The sequence below is a fragment of the Pezoporus occidentalis genome, unplaced genomic scaffold (genome assembly GCF_034315485.1).
Source record: "Pezoporus occidentalis ecotype Australia unplaced genomic scaffold, CSIRO_AGI_Poc_V1 ctg205, whole genome shotgun sequence".
Classification (NCBI taxonomy): Eukaryota; Metazoa; Chordata; class Aves; order Psittaciformes; family Psittacidae; genus Pezoporus; species Pezoporus occidentalis.
This window is the reverse complement of record NW_026913911.1, coordinates 863,597-881,960: the sequence shown is the minus strand read 5'-3', so window position 1 is coordinate 881,960 and position 18,364 is coordinate 863,597. Positions and strand designations below refer to the sequence as shown.

At 47.2% G+C, this 18,364-nt stretch overlaps 1 protein-coding gene across 9 annotated transcripts in view; it reads left to right on the top strand.

Annotated features, from left to right (window-relative positions):
* EXOC6B (exocyst complex component 6B) overlaps nucleotides 1-18,364 on the top strand; it is a 293,471-nt gene that overhangs the window by 127,243 nt on the left and 147,864 nt on the right. For 8 of the 9 annotated variants that reach the window (XR_009964821.1, XR_009964822.1, XM_062618884.1 and 5 more), the window contains exons 7-8: nucleotides 3,013-3,189; nucleotides 9,935-10,003. Coding sequence is in view for 7 of the 9 variants with exons in the window: in XM_062618884.1 (XP_062474868.1) it covers nucleotides 3,013-3,189; nucleotides 9,935-10,003 (246 nt within the window). In the remaining 2 variants the exon portion in view is untranslated. The remainder of the gene's footprint in view (nucleotides 1-3,012; nucleotides 3,190-9,934; nucleotides 10,004-18,364) is intronic. The other variant, XM_062618887.1, reaches the window with a different exon arrangement.

Below are 18,364 nucleotides of genomic sequence, written 5' to 3'. Positions count from 1 at the left end.
GGCAGGTTGGACACAGGGGCTTGGAGCAAGCTGCTCTAGTGGAAGGGGTCCCTGCCCGTGGCAGGGGTTGGAGCTGGAGGAGCTTTAAGGTCCCTTCCAACACAAACCAGCCTGTGACTCTATGAAGATGTAGTGTTGGAATTTGGGTGTTGAGCTCCTTGGCCTAGAGCGATGGCTTTTTCTAGAAGGACAGATTTTCTTGACTTTTGGGTTTTCTCAATAGCAATATTTATCAGGTCTTATCAATATTTGATTGGGATTTTATCAATCTTGACATCTGCTCAGTACATATCACCTACGACTGTGCCTCTGTTGTGAGCACAGCTGGAGCTGAAGGAAGACATTAATACCTCTTGTTTGTAAAGGGATGGGGGACTGAGGTGATGTGCCTTCTCAGAACATGTCCACCAGCTCCTCTGGGGAGACTAGTTCTGTGTTCAGCCTAAAATGCTGAATATCACATGCTTCAGGCTTCGGCAGTGAAGTTCAGGGCTGGCGGCAGCATCCTTCAGCTTGTCAGGCCAGTTTTTCCCTCTCCCATGACCACTCTTCTCGCTATGGTCTTGCTACACCCTGTTTAATGTTCCGTTTCAAGCACAATGTTTGATCCAAAAGTTTGCATTTTCCCATTCTTTGATTTCTTCCCTTTCTGGAAGAAAAAAGATTACATAAATCTGAGAGGTTTTATTGAGGACACTGGGCTTGCTTTTGGTGTAATTTACAGTGGATTCAGTGTTACAACTTCATTACGCTTCAGTTGAGTAACTTATGTCATAAATGGGTGTATCTGAGAGTGGAATCGAGCCTCGAACCTCTTTGTTGTGTGTGCTTCAGAAGGACCAAAGGCTCACCCCCCTTTTTGAAGTCCTAATTCTCTTTCTATGATGTTGCAATGTCTTTCTATAGAGTTGTGCTTCTGAAGTTTGAGATTCCTAATGCAAAAACATCCCACTTCCCCCCCCCCCATTTCTTCAAGTATTGACATTGTTAGCGGACCTTATCCTCAGCAGTGCTCACACAGCCCTTTTCCTGGGGCTTTGTTGCAGAAATCCCTCTTGTTGAGACTCATCTCTTAAGAGATCTTGTAAATAAGCTTGGTTGGTAGTCCCCTTGTTCTGCCATTCCTTCCCTTGTAGGAACGCTTGTGGTGAGCATCAAGGATACTACTGCTTTCCAACCACTAGAGGTCAAGATTGTGCTATGGCACAGCGCAGGGCTGCCCCATGTAAGGTTTAGCTCCAGTTCTGGTGCATCCATGGCCAATCTGAGCTAATATATGTGTAATTTTATTATTAATTGCCGTGTTCATTAACTAAGATGAGGCTGGTTGAGTGTTCATGGTGTAAAGAGCACTTTGCCTTACGCAAAGGTAGGATTTTACCTGGTTGGGATATCTGTGCTGTGCTTGGCTTTTAATGTTCTTCAGCTCTAGAAACTACACAAGTGATCTGTCTCTGATGGGGTCTTTCTTCCCAAGGAGGGATTCAAAAGGGAGTTGAGCTGAAAGACCCCTGTCAAAATAAAACTTGCTCATAACTTGTTTTTGTGTGATATTTGTGCTTTTAAGTGTTGAAAAGGACTTAGTTTTGAAGGTTTGCACTCCAGATACAGAGCTTTCTGATTTCTGCAGTTCAGGTAGCAAAAGTAATCATTAAGATGATTTATTTTTAGTAGGTTCCGCTCATTTTAATTCTCCATTGTTTTCCTGGCAGGGTTGGTTTCACTGACAACCGTACCTACAGTGCATTTCCAGTGTTCCTTCTTCCTTCTAAAGCCAGGCTGTCACGTTAGCGAGGGGCAGGGGATGGTCCTTTTTGCCACCTTGTTTGTCTCCTGTTACAGGGGTGGAATAAAATACCTGGTGCAGGTTTGACTTGGGCTGTAGAAATAGAGTTTATGTTAATAACTAATATATATATATGGATATATATAAAACACATTCCTTTTTTAGAAGAACCCTACCCTGTAAAATAACACTTTCAGAAAGACATCTGGATGAGTTCCAGGCACCTTTCTTCTTATATATAAAAAATATATAGAAAAGTACGTGAGGAATCCTATAAACCTGCGTGTATACATCCATATAAATTTCAGGTTCACAGCGTGTTTAGTTTCCAGTTACACCAGAGCATGAGCCCACATGTGCAGACCCAGCACAGCCTTTGGCTTGGCCTTTTTCCCCTTGTTTTGGCCACCATCAGGCACTTGTGGCTGCATGGCTCTCTGTGCCGTCCTCCCTCCTTGCCCTTCCCCATCAGCTGGAAGTTATCTTGGTCAACTCTCATGAACAATTGGGGTGAAACCACTTTTTCTATCAAGTATTAGGGTCCGTAACAGTGATAAAGCCAGGCTAGTTTCTGCAGCTGAGCACATGTGTTGACCTCTGCTGCAGATGAACTTCCAAGCCCCAGGAGCAGATATCAAGAGTGACTGGAGGGAGCTCCAGTGGTTCCATGGGTTTCCCTCCCTGAATCCCGGCGCTGCTCCTGGCGAGTGAATTTTTGTTCCATACCTTTTACAGCTCATTCTGTACATCAGCAACGTCCAATTAAGCTCTCCTGGGGTACCACAAAAATGCTTTCAGGAACCTCTGGGGTCCAGATGTGGAATGTTTTGTGCTGACATGGGTTGAAAAGAGGAACAAATCCAACGGTTAAGTACGTCCTTTAATTTAGCCTGTGACAGTCACCACATGGCCTATGGGCTAATATTTCTGCATCTGTGCTGTAAATAGATCAATATGGCAGTATGATGGGTTTGGCATTTTGATTTGTGAAGAGTCAGAATATTGTTTGTATTGTTGCATAATCCCTGGAATGGTTTTGAAAGGAATCTTCTGCTGCTTTGGAGTATCTGGGTTAGGGAAAACATACCGTTTCGAAGTTGCATTTAGTGTGTGGTTTATTTTGTCTCATTTGTTCTATTTCGTGACTGATTGCATCTTCGGGCTGAAAACCAGTATAAAATAAGGGGATGCCACTATAAAAGGTGAAATCTGCTTCTTTTTTCTAGGCACAGCAGCAACGAAACCTGGACAATATTGTATCACAGCATCCGAGGATAAGTGGGGGGAAGAAGTCCAAGAAAGAAGCCTGCGCAAGCTCAGAACTGGAGGTAAAAAACACTAGCCCCATGTCTGAGCAAGATTCGGGTATCCTGGATGTTGAAGATGAGGATGAGGATGAAGAGGTAACTGTATAACATCAAATCCAGGAGACTGGGCAGTTTGGGGGTGAACGGTAGCGTCTCAAACAGTGTTTGCATCTCGTCTTTCCTGTTGCTATGAAGCATGTCATAAAGATGCAGAACAGGCTGTAGGACATGGGGTGTGATCCAGTATTGGATTATTTTACCCCATTGTCCCTGTTCTTGTTAGCAAGCTCAGCAGAGGGGTTGAGTGTTGGATAAGAACTGAACAGCCCATGTCTTCTGTCCCCCAGCACAGGGGTTGCTTACTTGGGCAGCAGTTTGGTATCCATCCTTCATTTAGGAAAAGATAAATTCACAGAATCCCAGCCTGGTTTGTGTTGGAAGGGACCTTAAAGCTCCTCCAGCTCCAACCCCTGCCACCGCAGGGACCCCTTCCACTAGAGCAGCTTGCTCCAAGCCCCTGTGTCCAACCTGGCCTTGAACACTGCCAGGGATGGGGCAGCCACAGCTTCTCTGGGCACCCTGTGCCAGCGCCTCAGCACCCTCCCAGGGAAGAGCTTCTGCCTAAGAGCTCATCTCAGTCTCCCCTCGGGCAGGTTAAAGCCATTCCCCTTGGCCTGTCCCTACATCCCTTGTCCCAAGCCCCTCTCCAGCTTTCCTGCAGCCCCTTCAGGCACTGGAGCTGCTCTCAGGTCTCCCCTTCAGGAGCCTTCTCTTGTCCAGGCTGCCTCAGCCCAGCTCTCTCAGCCTGGCTCCAGAGCAGAGCTGCTCCAGCCCTCGCAGCATCTCCATGGCCTCCTCTGGACTTGCCTCACGTGTCAAGAGACTGGTATTTTTAGCTACCCTGGTAACTGAGTTAGGCGATATTTGTTGCCCTGAACTTGCCAGCCCATAACCAGCCAGGCAAGTAGATGAAAACCAAGTTTCTGACATTTAAAATAGTGCAGGTTGCTCAGGTAGCTCTGTGCTCATGTCCTGCCTTCTCCCCTGCCATTCACTTCTCTCCTCTTCATCCCTCTTTTGCTTCTACAGCAGCATGAGGGGATCACTGATTCCTTCACCAGGACCAAGCTGCAGGGTGCAACCCCAAAGCCCATGCACTGCACTGAAGCATCTGTGTGGGCTGTTTATTCCTGCAGCAGAATGGAAGTAGAGACAAGTTATAAAGAAAAATGAGTGGAAAGAGCACTTTTTTTGTAAAAAGACATTGATTTGAATAGATTAATTTTGATATTTTCCTGTTAAAAACTAAAAATATGGTTCTTGGGGGATTGGAACCAGATGATCTTAAGGTCCTTTCCAACCCTAACAATTCTATGATTCTATGATTCTTAAGTAGTTCTTGTTCTTTCTTGCTTCCAGAATCTCTCCCTTGCTGTGGAGTGGATTCTGGCAAAACTGTGTGGTGGTGTGAAATGTAACCACGCTTGTTGGGCAGGCAAAGTTTTTAGTAGAATTAGGAATTAGAATGGCGTTTCAATTAGAAGTGAAAGGTGTAAGGAAAAGTTGAAGGAGATATTAAGGAGGGAAGAACTTGAAGACATTTAGAATAGCACAGTTGGGAGTTGTGTTCATCCCAGTGGTGTAACTCATCTCCATGCAGGTGAAATCCCACCCTGTGCTGTGTTTAAAGCCAGGCTGGTAGTAAATGGATGGACTTCCCGTAGGGATCGGGTTGTCGCAGAGGATGTGGTGGGGCTGGAGGGACTGATGGGGCCGGGGTGGTGGCTGCTGTCCGTGGTGATGAAACCGAGCTCAGAGGGGGCAGCACCGCAGGAGCCCCCAGCTGCCTGGCCTGTCTCTGTGGAGCCTCATTGCCAGTTCCTCTGCTTCTTCTTCACCTATTGGCTTCGGCAGGAAAAGGGAAGGACAGGGTTTGGGTTCCTAGAAAGCCTGGGCTGCACCAAGAGAAGTGTGACCAGCAGATCAAAATAGGTGATTCTACCCCTCTGCTCTCTTGAGACCCTGCTTGCAGTACTGTGTGCTGTTCCTTCCACTGGAGCAGCTTGCTCCAAGCCCGTGTCCAACCTGGCCTTGAACACTGCCAGGGATGGGGCAGCCACAGCTTCTCTGGGCACCCTGTGCCAGCGCCTCAGCACCCTCACAGGGTGGTGAACTTCTCATAAGAACTTCTGCCTAAGATCTAATCTAAATAGAAGGAAGAGGTGTCCCACTGTAGAATGAAGTCTGTAGACAAGTAAAGAGATGATTATGAAGCATCTTGAGATTGTAGTGGTAGCTTTTGCTCTTGACCAGTCACAGCCGATAAAGCCAACCAGAAACTGCAGGTTTCTGTTTGGAAGACAACCAGTGAAGACTCGTTGAATATGGAAATGGAAGAAGGAAAGGTACCTTGCACTGAATCCTGCTTGGAATTGAAAACGGGATGTTCCTAGGTATTTCTCATTAAGTTTAGGTAGGAGAGCTGCTGATCCTGGTGCACAGGCTGGAAAAAAACAGAGTAATACGTATTTTTTCCTCTAGGAAATATCTGGGGCCCTTCAGCAGGCTGTGTTGTCCTCTACCTATGCTGGATGAACTGTTCTGGAGATCCTATGCTTTCTCACCACATGGAGCAATCCCTTCCTCACTGCAGCAAAATTAATGGGATAAGCTTTGAAAGGGAAGAAAGAACATACTGTTCTTTGCTCATCCTGTTGCATGTAGCTCATTTGCTTGGAGTAGCACGAGAGAGAGCTCTGCCAGCTGCATTCAAGGGTACAAATATGGGATGTGGTTCTCCGCTCCATTAGCATTCTGCAGTTTGGAGACATTATGGTCCAGACTTAAGTGTAGATGCCTCACTGAGGTGGAAGCTCCCGTTGTAATCAGAGTGAGGGAGTGGGCACAGCTGTAACTGGGCTGGGAGAAGGCTCAAATTCAGTTTTCATGAATGTCAAGTTGCAGAAGGAGAATTTGCATTTCACAGTGAGTAGCTCCACAGTCTGCTCAATTTGTGCCAGCTGTTCCCTTTGTAGTAAAAAGCATCCAGCAAACTACAAAGCTCATGCAGCTTCTTCTCATTTTCAGTGACTTTTCTTTTGGATCTGGTGGAATACAGCAGGACAAATTTGCCTGCGTCGTGCCTCATTTCTTCTTGTCCCCCAGAAAGGCTGCTCAGGTGGCTGTGAAGTGGTTGGGCTGAATTGGACTCCCTGGTGCTCCTCTGTGAGAGTGGGAAAGTTCTCAGGAAGGACATTGCACTTTGGAGTAATGGCTGTTGAATTGTCTTTGAAGAACAAGTCAAGGACTTCCAGATGGTTTTCTATCTGGAGAAGGAGTTTGGCACTCAGGAAGGACATCAGCAGGTGTGAGGTGTAGCCATAATTCATCATGCTTCTGGCTGTAGGAATAAGTTGTGCTTCTCCAAGTGAGTGTAACAGATTTCTTACAAAGGTTTGGGAGCTGGAGCAGGCACCCCAGAGTGCTCTTCTGGCTTTCCCTGGTAAGTGACTCTGTTAGATGCTGTCAACCTCCACCTTTTTGCTTGCTTCCCACCACTATTACACAAGAAGCATCTTGGACCCGGAGAAAAACCTCTCCATTTCCAGACAAAGCTGTCTGCCTGTTGTCTGTAACGGGAGCCAGAGTGAGATCAGTGAGTCTACAGGACCATGTGGCCACTCCCAGTGTTAGTCTTGTGAGCATCTTCATCACCATACAAATACATCCATTTTATTACCCCTTAGGTTAAGCCATTGGGCATGCTGGGGCAGTCAAAGGATGATCACACAAGACATAGGAGATTGACAGCACAGTTTGTTCTGTACCTCTGTTCAGCATGAGAAGTATCCAAGATGGGATTTGCTGAATCATAGAATAGTTTGGGTTGGAAGAGACCTTAAAGCTCATCCAGTTCCAACCTGCTGCCAGGGGCTGGGGCAACTTCCACTAGGCCAGGTTTGGCTTGTTCAGCCTGGAGAAGAGGAGGCTCCAGGGAGACCTCAGAGCAGCTCCAGTGCCTAAAGGGGCTACAGGAAAGCTGGAGAGGGGCTTGGGACAAGGGCCTGGAGGGCCAGGCCAAGGGGAATGGCTTTAACCTGCCAGAGGGGAGACTGAGATGAGCTCTTAGGCAGAAGCTCTTCCCTGGGAGGGTGCTGAGGCGCTGGCACAGGGTGCCCAGAGAAGCTGTGGCTGCCCCATCCCTGGCAGTGTTCAAGGCCAGGTTGGACACAGGGGCTTGGAGCAAGCTGCTCTAGTGGAAGGGGTCCCTGCCCGTGGCAGGGGTTGGGACTGGAGGAGCTTTAAGGTCTTTTCCAACCCAAAACATTCTATGAATCTATGATTAGTCCTTTTGTAGGGCTGTGGCTTTATTTGGAATAGATGGTCGGTTCTTTTCCTTAGAATATATTGTAGGTTTATACCCTGCATAAAATCCTAGCACAGGTTTTGGGTGCATGTCTTTCTGTTTGCAAAAGCTTTCTTATGGCCCAGCACTCCACGTCTGATAGTGTTCTGCTGAGATTGGCAATTCTAAAGCTGTTAATGTCTCGGAGACGTTAACTGCAGAATAGTCCAGCCTGTTTCTTTGTGAGTGTGTGTGTGGGCTTAAAAGTTTTCGGAGAAGATCAGAGACTGTGAAAATGTTGCAGTCTGCTTTGAAAGAATTTCTCTGGGGGAGTAAAGTCTGGTCTTGGCAATATCCTGATTTCACAAATCTTTATCAGAAATATTTCTCTATGGGCCCTGTTCAGCCAGTGCCCCAAATCCAAGAGGAGCAAAACCGTTTGATCCTGAATTCAAATTCATAGGAAAACATCGTTTGCTTTGATCATGCTCTGAAGGGATGACAGATCTCTCCTCCCTTTGAAAAACATAGGGTGGATTCGGGTCCATCCCGTCCAGCTTCCCCACGCTGAAGGTGGTTGCTGGAGGATGCCTGGGTCGAGCGAGCACTGATACTTCCCCGTCTGCTTTAGTGATCTCCAGCAGTTTTGCAATCAGGAATTCCTGAGCTGGAGAGAAATTGTACTTAATGCTAGAGGAATACAGCAAGGCAGAATCATGAACTAGCTGATATCTGGATTTGGGAGCTATTTAGGGAGCGTTAGAAGGCCTTAGAGACTGCAAATGGAAAATAAATGGCCAGGAAGGCGTGATAAAATTGGCATTAACCCAATAAAACTGCTGCCTAGTGTTTGCAAGTGTCAAATATGGTCTTGTAGAAGGTAAAGCAAGAAATGTTAGTGAGGGCGGTGAGCTGTGTTTCCCAGATGCTTGCTCTTGGTTCATAGCCTCATAGGATAGTTTGGGTTGGAAGGGAGTTTTCAAAGCTCATCTTATCCAGCTCCTTTGCAATGAGCAGGGACATCTTCAATTAGATTGGGTTGCCCAGGTCCACATCCAGCTGTGTAACCCTTCTGTTGGTGAACAGTAGGTTCAGTGTGAAGAGGGGCACCAGGCAATGCCAGCCCTGTCCCTCTCTTGGAAACCTTCCTCCTTCCTGGTGAGCCAGCCTTGCCATCTACCAGAGCTCTCAGTTCATGGAGCTCCAAGAGATGGGCATCCCCCTGTGTCAGTGATCGAGAGCTCGTTGCGAGGGATGGAAGGAAATCCAGTGAGATGGATGAGCTGTGCCCAGAGAACATTCTTTTCTGCCTTGTTCCCAATGAGCTGGCTGCTTCTTAGAATCCTAGAGTAGATTCCCTTCCCTGCACCACCAGGTTGGGGGGCTTGAAGAGATGCGATGTGGGACGGGATGCTCTGTCTGTCTCCATGGCTTCCTTCATCATTTCAGCTCTAACCAAGAACCTCTGTAGTGCTGAGGGCTGGGTTTCTTTGCATGGAAGAGGTTCTTTAACAACTCTGGTTCGGCATTATACAAGAGGCTATTCAACAAAATCCCCTGTATTCCCTTTCCAGCCCATAACTTCTGTACTCCCCTGCTTGAAGCCGTTGTTTTAGATGAGGACCGCTCGCCCCAGGCGCTTTGGGCAGTGTTGGTTTAGGATTGCATCAAACTAGAAACTTCTCTCTCCTTCATCCTACCTCCTTTTTAGAAGAAATGCCTCTTAAGCATAATTAAAAATGTATAAAATAAACATGTTTCCTCGGCCTGTCCATTGGTCCCTTTCATCTTTCTCCCCTTTTTTCCACCACATGTCAACAGAACACTCCCCTCCACTTTGGATTTTGGGGGAGAAGGATAGTTGCCTTAGCTTTATGCCTTGGCCAACAAGCTTAATACTGTGTTGGCTTGAATATATCCAAAGGACACAGGCTTCTTGTATGCAAATTTCTTCTCTGATCTTTCCTCTCTTCCTCCCTCCCTCCATCCCACCCTTCAGAAATGCGCTTCCTTCTCCCTGTGCGAGGCTCCCTGTGTTGTTGAAAGGTGGTGGAGTCTGTGTGGCGCCTGGGCTTTTTAAGAACAAAATAAGAAATAGAAATGGGGCTTTCAAAGATATCAAAGTAGAAATCTGGAGAATAAGAGCTTGGCTTTTTCTGTTTTTCCCCTTTGGTTCAGAAGTACCAGGACAGTTTGTGCCAGGATGCTGGCATTTGTATTTAAACCTGTGGTCAAAATTAAATCTCTGCTGAGCTGGCTAACAGAGGGCTAAACACAATATTATCTGGGATTTTCCTACTTGTTGAATCTTCAAGAAAATTAAATATAGTCAAATACAGATAGATCTAAATAGTCAATCTGCTTGTTACATACCTGAAATCTTTATGTCCCTCTGAACCTGCATTGAAGTTGCACTTATCTGTAGGTGATATGTTAGAGTTGCACTTCTCTAGATGCGTTCTGCCTGTTTCACACTGATCTCCTACTCTCTTTTAGGTACCTGGAGCCCAGGACCTGGTGGACTTCTCCCCGGTGTACCGATGTCTGCACATATACTCTGTCCTGGTAAGTAACTGCTGCCCGTGACACTGGGGCTGACACTGGGTTGTGGTTTAAGGATATTGTTGGGGTGCTGCCTATTTCATCAATGCTGCTGCAAGGAGGGGGTTGCAAAGCGTTTATCAGTGTTCACCTAGTTAGGAGGTGCATTAGCTGAAGTAGGAAAGAGACCAGTGATGGATGGATTTGGGTAAAACCCACACAGTTCCTTCATGCAGGCCACAGAGAAATGAAGGGATATTTTCTCCAACTGTTGAAGACCCTGGGTTATAATATTGTAGACTACTCACAGAATGGTTTGTGTTGGAAGGGACCTTAAAGCTCCTCCAGCTCCAACCCCTGCCACAGGCAGGGACCCCTTCCACTAGAGCAGCTTGCTCCAAGCCCTTGTGTCCAACCTGGCCTTGAACACTGCCAGGGATGGGGCAGCCACAGCTTCTCTGGGCACCCTGTGCCAGCGCCTCAGCACCCTCCCAGGGAAGAGCTTCTGCCTAAGAGCTCATCTCAGTCTCCCCTCTGGCAGGTTCAAGCCATTCCCCTTGGCCTGGCCCTACATCCCTTGTCCCAAGCCCCTCTCCAGCTTTCCTGCAGCCCCTTCAGGCACTGGAGCTGCTCTCAGGTCTCCCCTTCAGGAGCCTTCTCTTGTCCAGGCTGCCCCAGCCCAGCTCTCTCAGCCTGGCTCCAGAGCAGAGCTGCTCCAGCCTTCACAGCATCTCCATGGCCTTGCTCCAACAGCTTCATGTCCTTCTTAATTTGGGGAATACGTATTTCTTGGTCATACAGTTTTGCTCCAAGAACCCTTCTTCAGGCACAGTAGCTTCAGTGCAAATGGAGGAGTTGCAGGGGGCTGATTGGTGTTAATGTTTTGTTTGCTGTGCTCAGGAGAACTTCTCTCTCTTCAAACAGTGTCAGGAGCAGTTTTGCTGCTGTCCCACCAAACCCACCGTTTTCTGCATCACTCCCAGTTTCCCCAACAGGCTTTGTGTGCACTGAAGAACATGGCTAAAAGTGAAGCTGTTCTGTGGTGGTGGTTGGTTATTGGCTAAAAAGTGTTACTTTGAGCAGTGTCATGGTCTTGAGAGCTTTTCAAGTGAGCTCCCATTAGGCTGCTCCATGAGGTATGTTTCTCCTAGGTTATGAGTACATAAGGCATTGCTTTTCTTATGTATAACAAGGGCAGTTAAGATGCCCTTTGTATCCTACCCTTCAACTTCTAATTTCTGGGATGCCTCCAGACATCATATGAGCCTTGCATCTGCAGACCCAGTGAACCTATGATGTTTGCCCCCGTTCTTTAACATCCTTTGGAGGGAAGGAGCTTTCGGGGGGCTCTTCTCCTGCGGTTGAGCAATCTGAAGCGCAGGCAGCAGATGAAAGGAGCACTCTGTTCACAGCTTTCCTCCCTTTCCACGGCGGAGCCAGGCTTGAGAAGGAATTGTTTTCAATGCACTTCTAAAGCCAGTTTCTAGCAATACACACAAATGAGCCTGCAAAAGGAAAAGAATTGTCATGAAAAGCATTTATGTAAAATCTTTCTTTTTTGTGCCCTCATCTGTTAATAATTAGGCATTTTGGCTACCCTGCCATGATATTTTATTGGCATGACAAAGTTAACCTACCCAAAATGTGTTACTGTGTTTATGTTGGATAAAAACCTCCTCCTCAGGCCCAGCACTGGGAGCCCGGTTCAGGGAGTTGCTAATTGAAGATTACAACTGGTCTGAAATGCATTCTGGATTTCCAAGTGTCACTTTATTTGGAGGAACTTCAGTGAAGAAGATGGATAACGAAAACAGGATTAGGAATCCTGTTTGTGTGGCTTATGTGCATTTGTTTAATGCACTGGTGTTTGTTTAATTGTGTATTCATGCATAAAGCTGTTACAAAAAGAATGAAGGGCTTTTGCTGGTGGGTATCACAGTTCTGCCTGTTTGAAATGGTCTCATTTCTTCACTGGGACCTTGTTGTTGTCTGGTTGCTTTACTTTTTAATCTCAAGTAGCACTTGGTATTAGGGAAATGCTACTGCTACTAGACAGATTTAATGGCCAGTGTTCTGTGATGGGTCTGGGTTGGGATTGTCTTCTGCTAGAGGTGGGAATAGTGCAGCGGGCTTGGTGATGCTCAGGCTAAACCTGGCGCAGGGGTTTCATGCCGGTGGGTTAGCATCCTCTGTCCCCATCCTGAGCTGAGGTTATTCAGTCCTTGTCCCCTTACTCCTCTGTTTCAGCCCAAAGCCCTTGTAATGAGTTAAAATAGACAGCAGAGCTCTAAAGAAGGTGTTTTGGTGAGAAAAGAGCAAGAGAGAAAGGTAACTATCCGTTGTAAAGGCTCCTGAAAAGAAAACTGCCCTTTTGCTGACCTGTGATTGAATCCTGCTCTGGCTTTCTAGGCCCGACTTGAGTTGAACAATGTCAAGAGATCCAGCGAGCGTCGAAGGAAACGGCCACATCAGTGTCAGACGGAAGGATCATAATGTAATAGTTCCCCAAAACTCCTAATATTTGTCATTGACAATAGCGTTATCTGAACGCTTGGCCTGCAGTTAAAAAGGCCCACGTTGAATAAACATTGAGATATTTATTATTGGGAGTGAAATCGACCTTCCAGTCACCTCGGTTTTATGGCCGCGCCGCTTAGAAATTCCCAAAGGATTATTTGAAAAATCCTACTCCTATCTGCCAGCCTTATCAGCAGGGCAGGAGTTCACATATTGTAACGGGAGGTCAGGCTGCGGTCATGGTCTTAGAGAGGGGGCCAGGCACCTGTAAATCCTTCCTTCGGCAACCAAGGCGAAGTACAATATCAAGCAGGCAAGGAGGCTTTTCCAGGAAACGCTGAACTTTCTCAGGAAGGGCAGAGGAGGGGGAAAGAAAGTGAAGGAAGGTCGAGCGGGGGTTAATTGAGCGTTGGACCTTGGCGCGGTGGCGGCTCCGGGGAGGACAGGCTCTGGTGGGATGCTTTATGGGACTATTCATCCACGGGTCCTTTTCTTGTGAGAAACGGGCCGGGCGACGGTGCCTTGAGGAAGAAATGGGCATAGGGGAGGCTTTGAGTATGTGCAGATCGCAAACAGAACAGCACAAGAGTGTGTTTGTGTGCTGTGCTTGCAGTTGTAGGCGCACCGAACCCTGCCGTGCGCTCTTGCTCTTTGCTCTCATGACTGGGTTTTTTTCCCAAGTGATGCCTTTACCCTGCCTGTATGCACCAGGTACACTCTGAATTGTGTGGACAAAGGCTTTCAGGTGACAGGCTGGGTTTCTAGTTGGTGCTAATTGGTAACCACTGCACAACCTTAGTGTCTTGATGGAATCCCTGTAATATTAGACACTCGTGTGCTGTCCGTTTCCTAGGAAAATCATAAATCAGACTAGCTGGAATCATGGATTATGGCGGTTCTTCAGGTGACAGGAGCATCATACAGAAGAGTTAAGGCGGGGGGAGCCAGGACACATGAGTCTTGGGGCCTGTATCCTTGGTCAGTTGGCCATAGTCTGTCTAGTTTTAGCTGATCGTAGACTAGACCCAGCTCAGTTTCTGCTCATCAGCAGTGTGCTATTTAAGGACATTCACCTGCAGCGTGGTTAGGCTGTTGGTATCAGGTATTATCTTTTCTTTAATAGAGCAGTTTGTTGAAGATGGTAATGTTATTATTATATAAAGAAGAAACAGGAATATTTCAGTGAAGTGATTCTGCCATTGACGTTTTTATCTTTTATGTTGTCTTTGACCCAAGTCTGTGTAATGCTTGAGCTGCTTTGATCGATCTCCAAAATAAATTAGGAAAGGTGAGGTTTGGGCCAGCTGGTTTATCTGCTGGAGCATCTGAACAGCTGTTGGGTGCCTTGTCTTTCAAGGCCAAGACATGGAATTGCTTTGCTTTACATAACACAAAATGAAAAGCCGTTTTTTTGTTTCATGTTTCCCGTAAGCTGTAGCAAAGCAGAAAGCAAAGAGTGAACCAAGAGGAGAAAGGAATTTAAAGTAAATAAATGGGCCAAAAAAAGGCAGTGGTTTGCACACAGGGTGCTCCCAAGAAGTTGTCTCAAAGGCAGCTGATGGTGATTTAAGTCACTTTAAGCTCCTGCTCCAGCCAGTGCTGTTGCCTGTTAGGGTTTGCCTTTGCTAGGTGGGTTTCTTTAGCTTTATGCTAATTGCTTACCAATTACTTTGAGGTTCTTAACATGTTCGTGAAGACACTGGTATTGACACTCCCAGCTCTTTGATCCGAGCTACAAAGGGGTCATTTTAGGGTAAAGAACAAGTGTCCAAAAAAAGAAGAGAACAAGAGAACAGATTCTGGTGTAAATACAGGCTCAAAACTGCGGCTGCCTCCGAGCTGATGAAGGATTTCTGGAGAATCCCAGGGCTGGATAATTTAGATAAATAGCAGTTGACAGGTATTTACTATAAATTTGTCGTATCTCGCCACTGACGTTTTTATCTGCTGTAGTGCTTCTACCCCGAGCCTCTCTGACCCGAATGCTGCTTTGATGCGTAAAATACATTAGGAAAGGTAAAAAAATATAACAAAACAACCCCCACTTTACTAAAAATAATCGATAAAATGTCTTTAAATTGCTATATTAAAATGCAAGCGTTGTGTATAGACTGTATCCACTTGGTACTTTTTTGCTTGCCTGTTTTTGTGAAGAATATAATGTTTTATCAAGGCCAGGCTGGACACAGGGGCTTGGAGCAAGCTGCTCTAATGGAAGGTGTCCCTGCCCGTGGCAGGGGTTGGAGCTGGATGGGCTTTAAGGTCCCTTCCAACCTGAACCGTTCTATGAGTCTGTATCTCTTAGCTGTGTGGAGCCAGCACGGGTTTGGGAGGAGAAACAAGGGTTTATTTTTGCTTCCCATTGAAATGGCTGCGTTCTGGTGGAGGGGGATTCTTCAGCTCAGGGACTCAAGGTGAACTCGGGGGCTGAGGAAGGGAAACACCACTTCTGTATCTCCAACGCCGAGCAGATTTCATTTGAAGTGGGAGATGCCGCAAATCCGGCGGCGGATCATGGGTCTCCTCCCAACCCTCGACTTAAATCATGTTTTCTTTTATGAACTCCTCTTAGAAGTGTGCTAGTGATTGTGCTGCTGCATTCATCCTCCTTTTTCTGCTTGCATTCATCCTCCCTTTTCTGCCTTTGTGGGCTAATGCATTGGCAGGGCTGCTTGCTCATCTGCTTGCCCACGGTGGCGGTGCCGCAGCCAGTTGGTCCTGCCCCATCCCCACCTCTCCGTGGGGGGACGCTTCAGCATCCCCACCAAAATATTTGTTCTTTGGTAACTGGGGCAAAACCATTGAAGTTCTTCTTTTAAGGGATGAGAAAGCCTCTTATAGGAACCACAATTCAAATAATAAGAGCTACCCAACCCTGTCTTTCATATGAAAACATCTTTTTTCTCTCTTTGTAACGCTGGTTGTTTCTTTTATTTGATACTGCAACACAAACCCTGCCATGGAAAGTCTGTGGTTTACTTCTGTTTTGGAGATTGGGGTTGTAACGTTTTCCCTCGGTGTCCTTGGGAACTTTAAAACCCTTTTCTTTAGGGGGGGGGTGTGTTTGTGTGGGGGGGAAGCAGTGGAAAAAAACTCCCTTCTCGAAGCCTCTGGTAACTCCTTGTTCATCTCGGACACTTTGCAGATTGTCCCATCGTTGTGTCCTGGCATATCTCACTGTCTGCTGACTTGGCTGACCCAGTGGTGCCTGGTGGAGTTAGATAGCTATAAACACAGCACTGAGATCATAGGGAAAGGCTGAGGGTGAGACACTTTGTGCACTGGATTGATAAGGACACAGGAAAAGCCATTAGAGTGAACTGGTGTCAGTGACCTGTGATAACCATTCTGTACTACGTGCTAATGGACCCTGGGTAGTGTGTCTGTCTGTAGTGGCAATAGATTTAACTTTTGTAATTGTCATATTGCTCTTTTAACCCTGTGACCTTATTACCCATGAGAAAACCACTTGGCTTTGATCAAAGAAGCAGCAAAGAAATCAGTGTTCATTCTAAGCTGGCTAGATATGATCACAGGCAGCCTTGATTCTTAAAATATTCAGCTTGGAAAACAGACATGTTAGGGAGGAGGGGGGGGAATAAAGGGAGGTTTACTACAATAGCCCGGATGCAGACTTCTTGTCACCTGAGGTTAGGAACAGCAGCCGTGCTTTCCCAGGGCTTTGCGAAGCTCTGCCCGGTCACTTACCCACTGAAAATGTACTGATGTTTCACACCGAGCCCTGATTTCATGGAATCACAGAAGGGTTTGGGTTAAAGGGAGCTTAAAGCTCCTCCAGCTCCAACCCCTGCCACAGGCAGGGACCCCTTCCACTGGAGCAGCTTGCTCCAAGCCCCTGTGTCCAACCTGGCCTTGAACACTGCCAGGGATGGGGCAGCCACAGCTTCTCTGGGCACCCTGTGCCAGCGCCTCAGCACCCTCACAGGGAAGAGCTTCTGCCTAATGTTTTTCCTAATGATTTTCCTAATAATTTCTTCTGCTCAAACACCTGAAATAAATAAATGGTGAACATTTGCCCATGCAGCATCTTCATTCTTCCAACTCCCCGTGCTCAATCCCATCCCACTCCCAGTGGTTAACTCTGTTACTCCTGACCATGCTATGCTGCATCTGTCATGCATCCATCAAATCATTCAGGATGGATGCGACCTTTGGAGGTCTCTGGTCCAACCTCCTGCCGAAAGTTGGGGCAGCCCTGACATCAAACCAGGTTGCTCAGCCTTTATCCAGTCTGGTCCTGAAAACCTCCAAGTACTAAGACTGCAAAACCTCTCAGGACAACTTGTTCTGCTCCGTGCCCTCCTTGTAGGTGTTGAAGGTGGTTGTTAGGTCCCCCTGAAGCAGGCACTCCTCCGGGCTCCATCAACCTCCAGCTGTGGGGCCCAACCATCTTGGTGGCCTCCATTGAACTTGCTCTGGTTTATCGGTGTCTTTCCTGGATTTGGGAGGCCCAAAACTGGATGCAGGGTGTGAATGTAGTCTTCAGGAGTGCTGTGTAGAAGGGGAAAATCACTTCCCTCCATCTACTGGCTTTGCTCCTGTTCATACAGCCCAGGAGGCTGTTGGCTGCCTCTGCTGCCAGGGCAGGCGGCTGGCCCATGTTCAGCTTGCTGTCTGCCAAGGCTCTTGGTCCTTCTCCATAGAGCTGCTCCCCAGACAGTCAGTCCCCAGTCTGTGTTGTTGCAAGAGCTTCTTCCTTCCCAGGTGCAGGACTTGGCATTTTCCTTATGTACTTTCATCAGGTTCCTCTCAGCCTGTTCCTCCGGCATGCTGGGACCCCCTGGGTGGTGGCCCTGCTCTTGACTGTGTTGACTTTTCCCCCTTGTTTAGTGTCGCTGCAAAGCACTTCAGAAGATGCTCTGTTGCCTCCTCTAAGTCACCGATGCAGATGTTAAGCAGGACAGGTCCCAGAACAGACCCTGTTACGGTTCCCCACTAGTCACCAGGTAGTGTACAACTGATTAATCCAGACCCTTTCGACCTGATCACCGTATTTAACCATCTGGCTGGTCACTCGTCCAGACTGAGACACCTGAATGCAGGAATCTTGTGGAAAAGCAGGGCAAAAGCCTGCCTATGGTCTATGGCACCCACTGCTTTCCCTTCATCCACAAATCCTGTCGTGCTCTCAAGCAATTGGATCATTGCCATAACTTCTCCTTGTTAAATCCATGCTGATTGTCCCAGTCCCTTTCTCCTTCACATTCCTGTGTCCCAGGAGGACTCAGCTCATCACTTCCCCAGGGACCGAGGGGAGGTTGAGCGTGCTGTAGTTCCTCAGATCATCTTTTCAGCCTTTATTGCAACATTTGCCTTCTTATACTGCCTTTTTTAATGGCATTTTAACTACTACAGGGCCTTTGCTTTCAAGATGAGCACTGATTTTGTTGTGAGATGCTCACCATGCGTGGTGCAGAATACAGGTCAGCTGCAGGACCCTAAACGCCAGCACCACTGTTTGTATTGTCGAAGTGTGGGAAGGCTCTTCCTCAGATCTGCTCTTTCCTGGCGTTGGGGCTCAGGAGGGTCCCAGGAGTGTTTGGAAAACTCCTCAGCTACCCCAGAGAGCTTTGTGGTGGTGTCCAGAAGTGGCGGTATCTCAGAAATAACAAGTGATAGGGGCGGAAGTGCACTGATTTGCAAAGAATTTCCCTGAAGATCATTGAGTTGTGTACCATAAAACTCAGGTTAACAGAAAAGGAGGTCTCTGACATTCCCACTCTTTTCTCATCCTCAGGATAATTTAGACTTTGACCCAACCCTCCACTCGGGGCTGAAATTCAAGTTCTATCAGGGGTCTCAGAGCCATATTCAGCTGAGTTTTGACAATCCCCAAGGATGGAGACT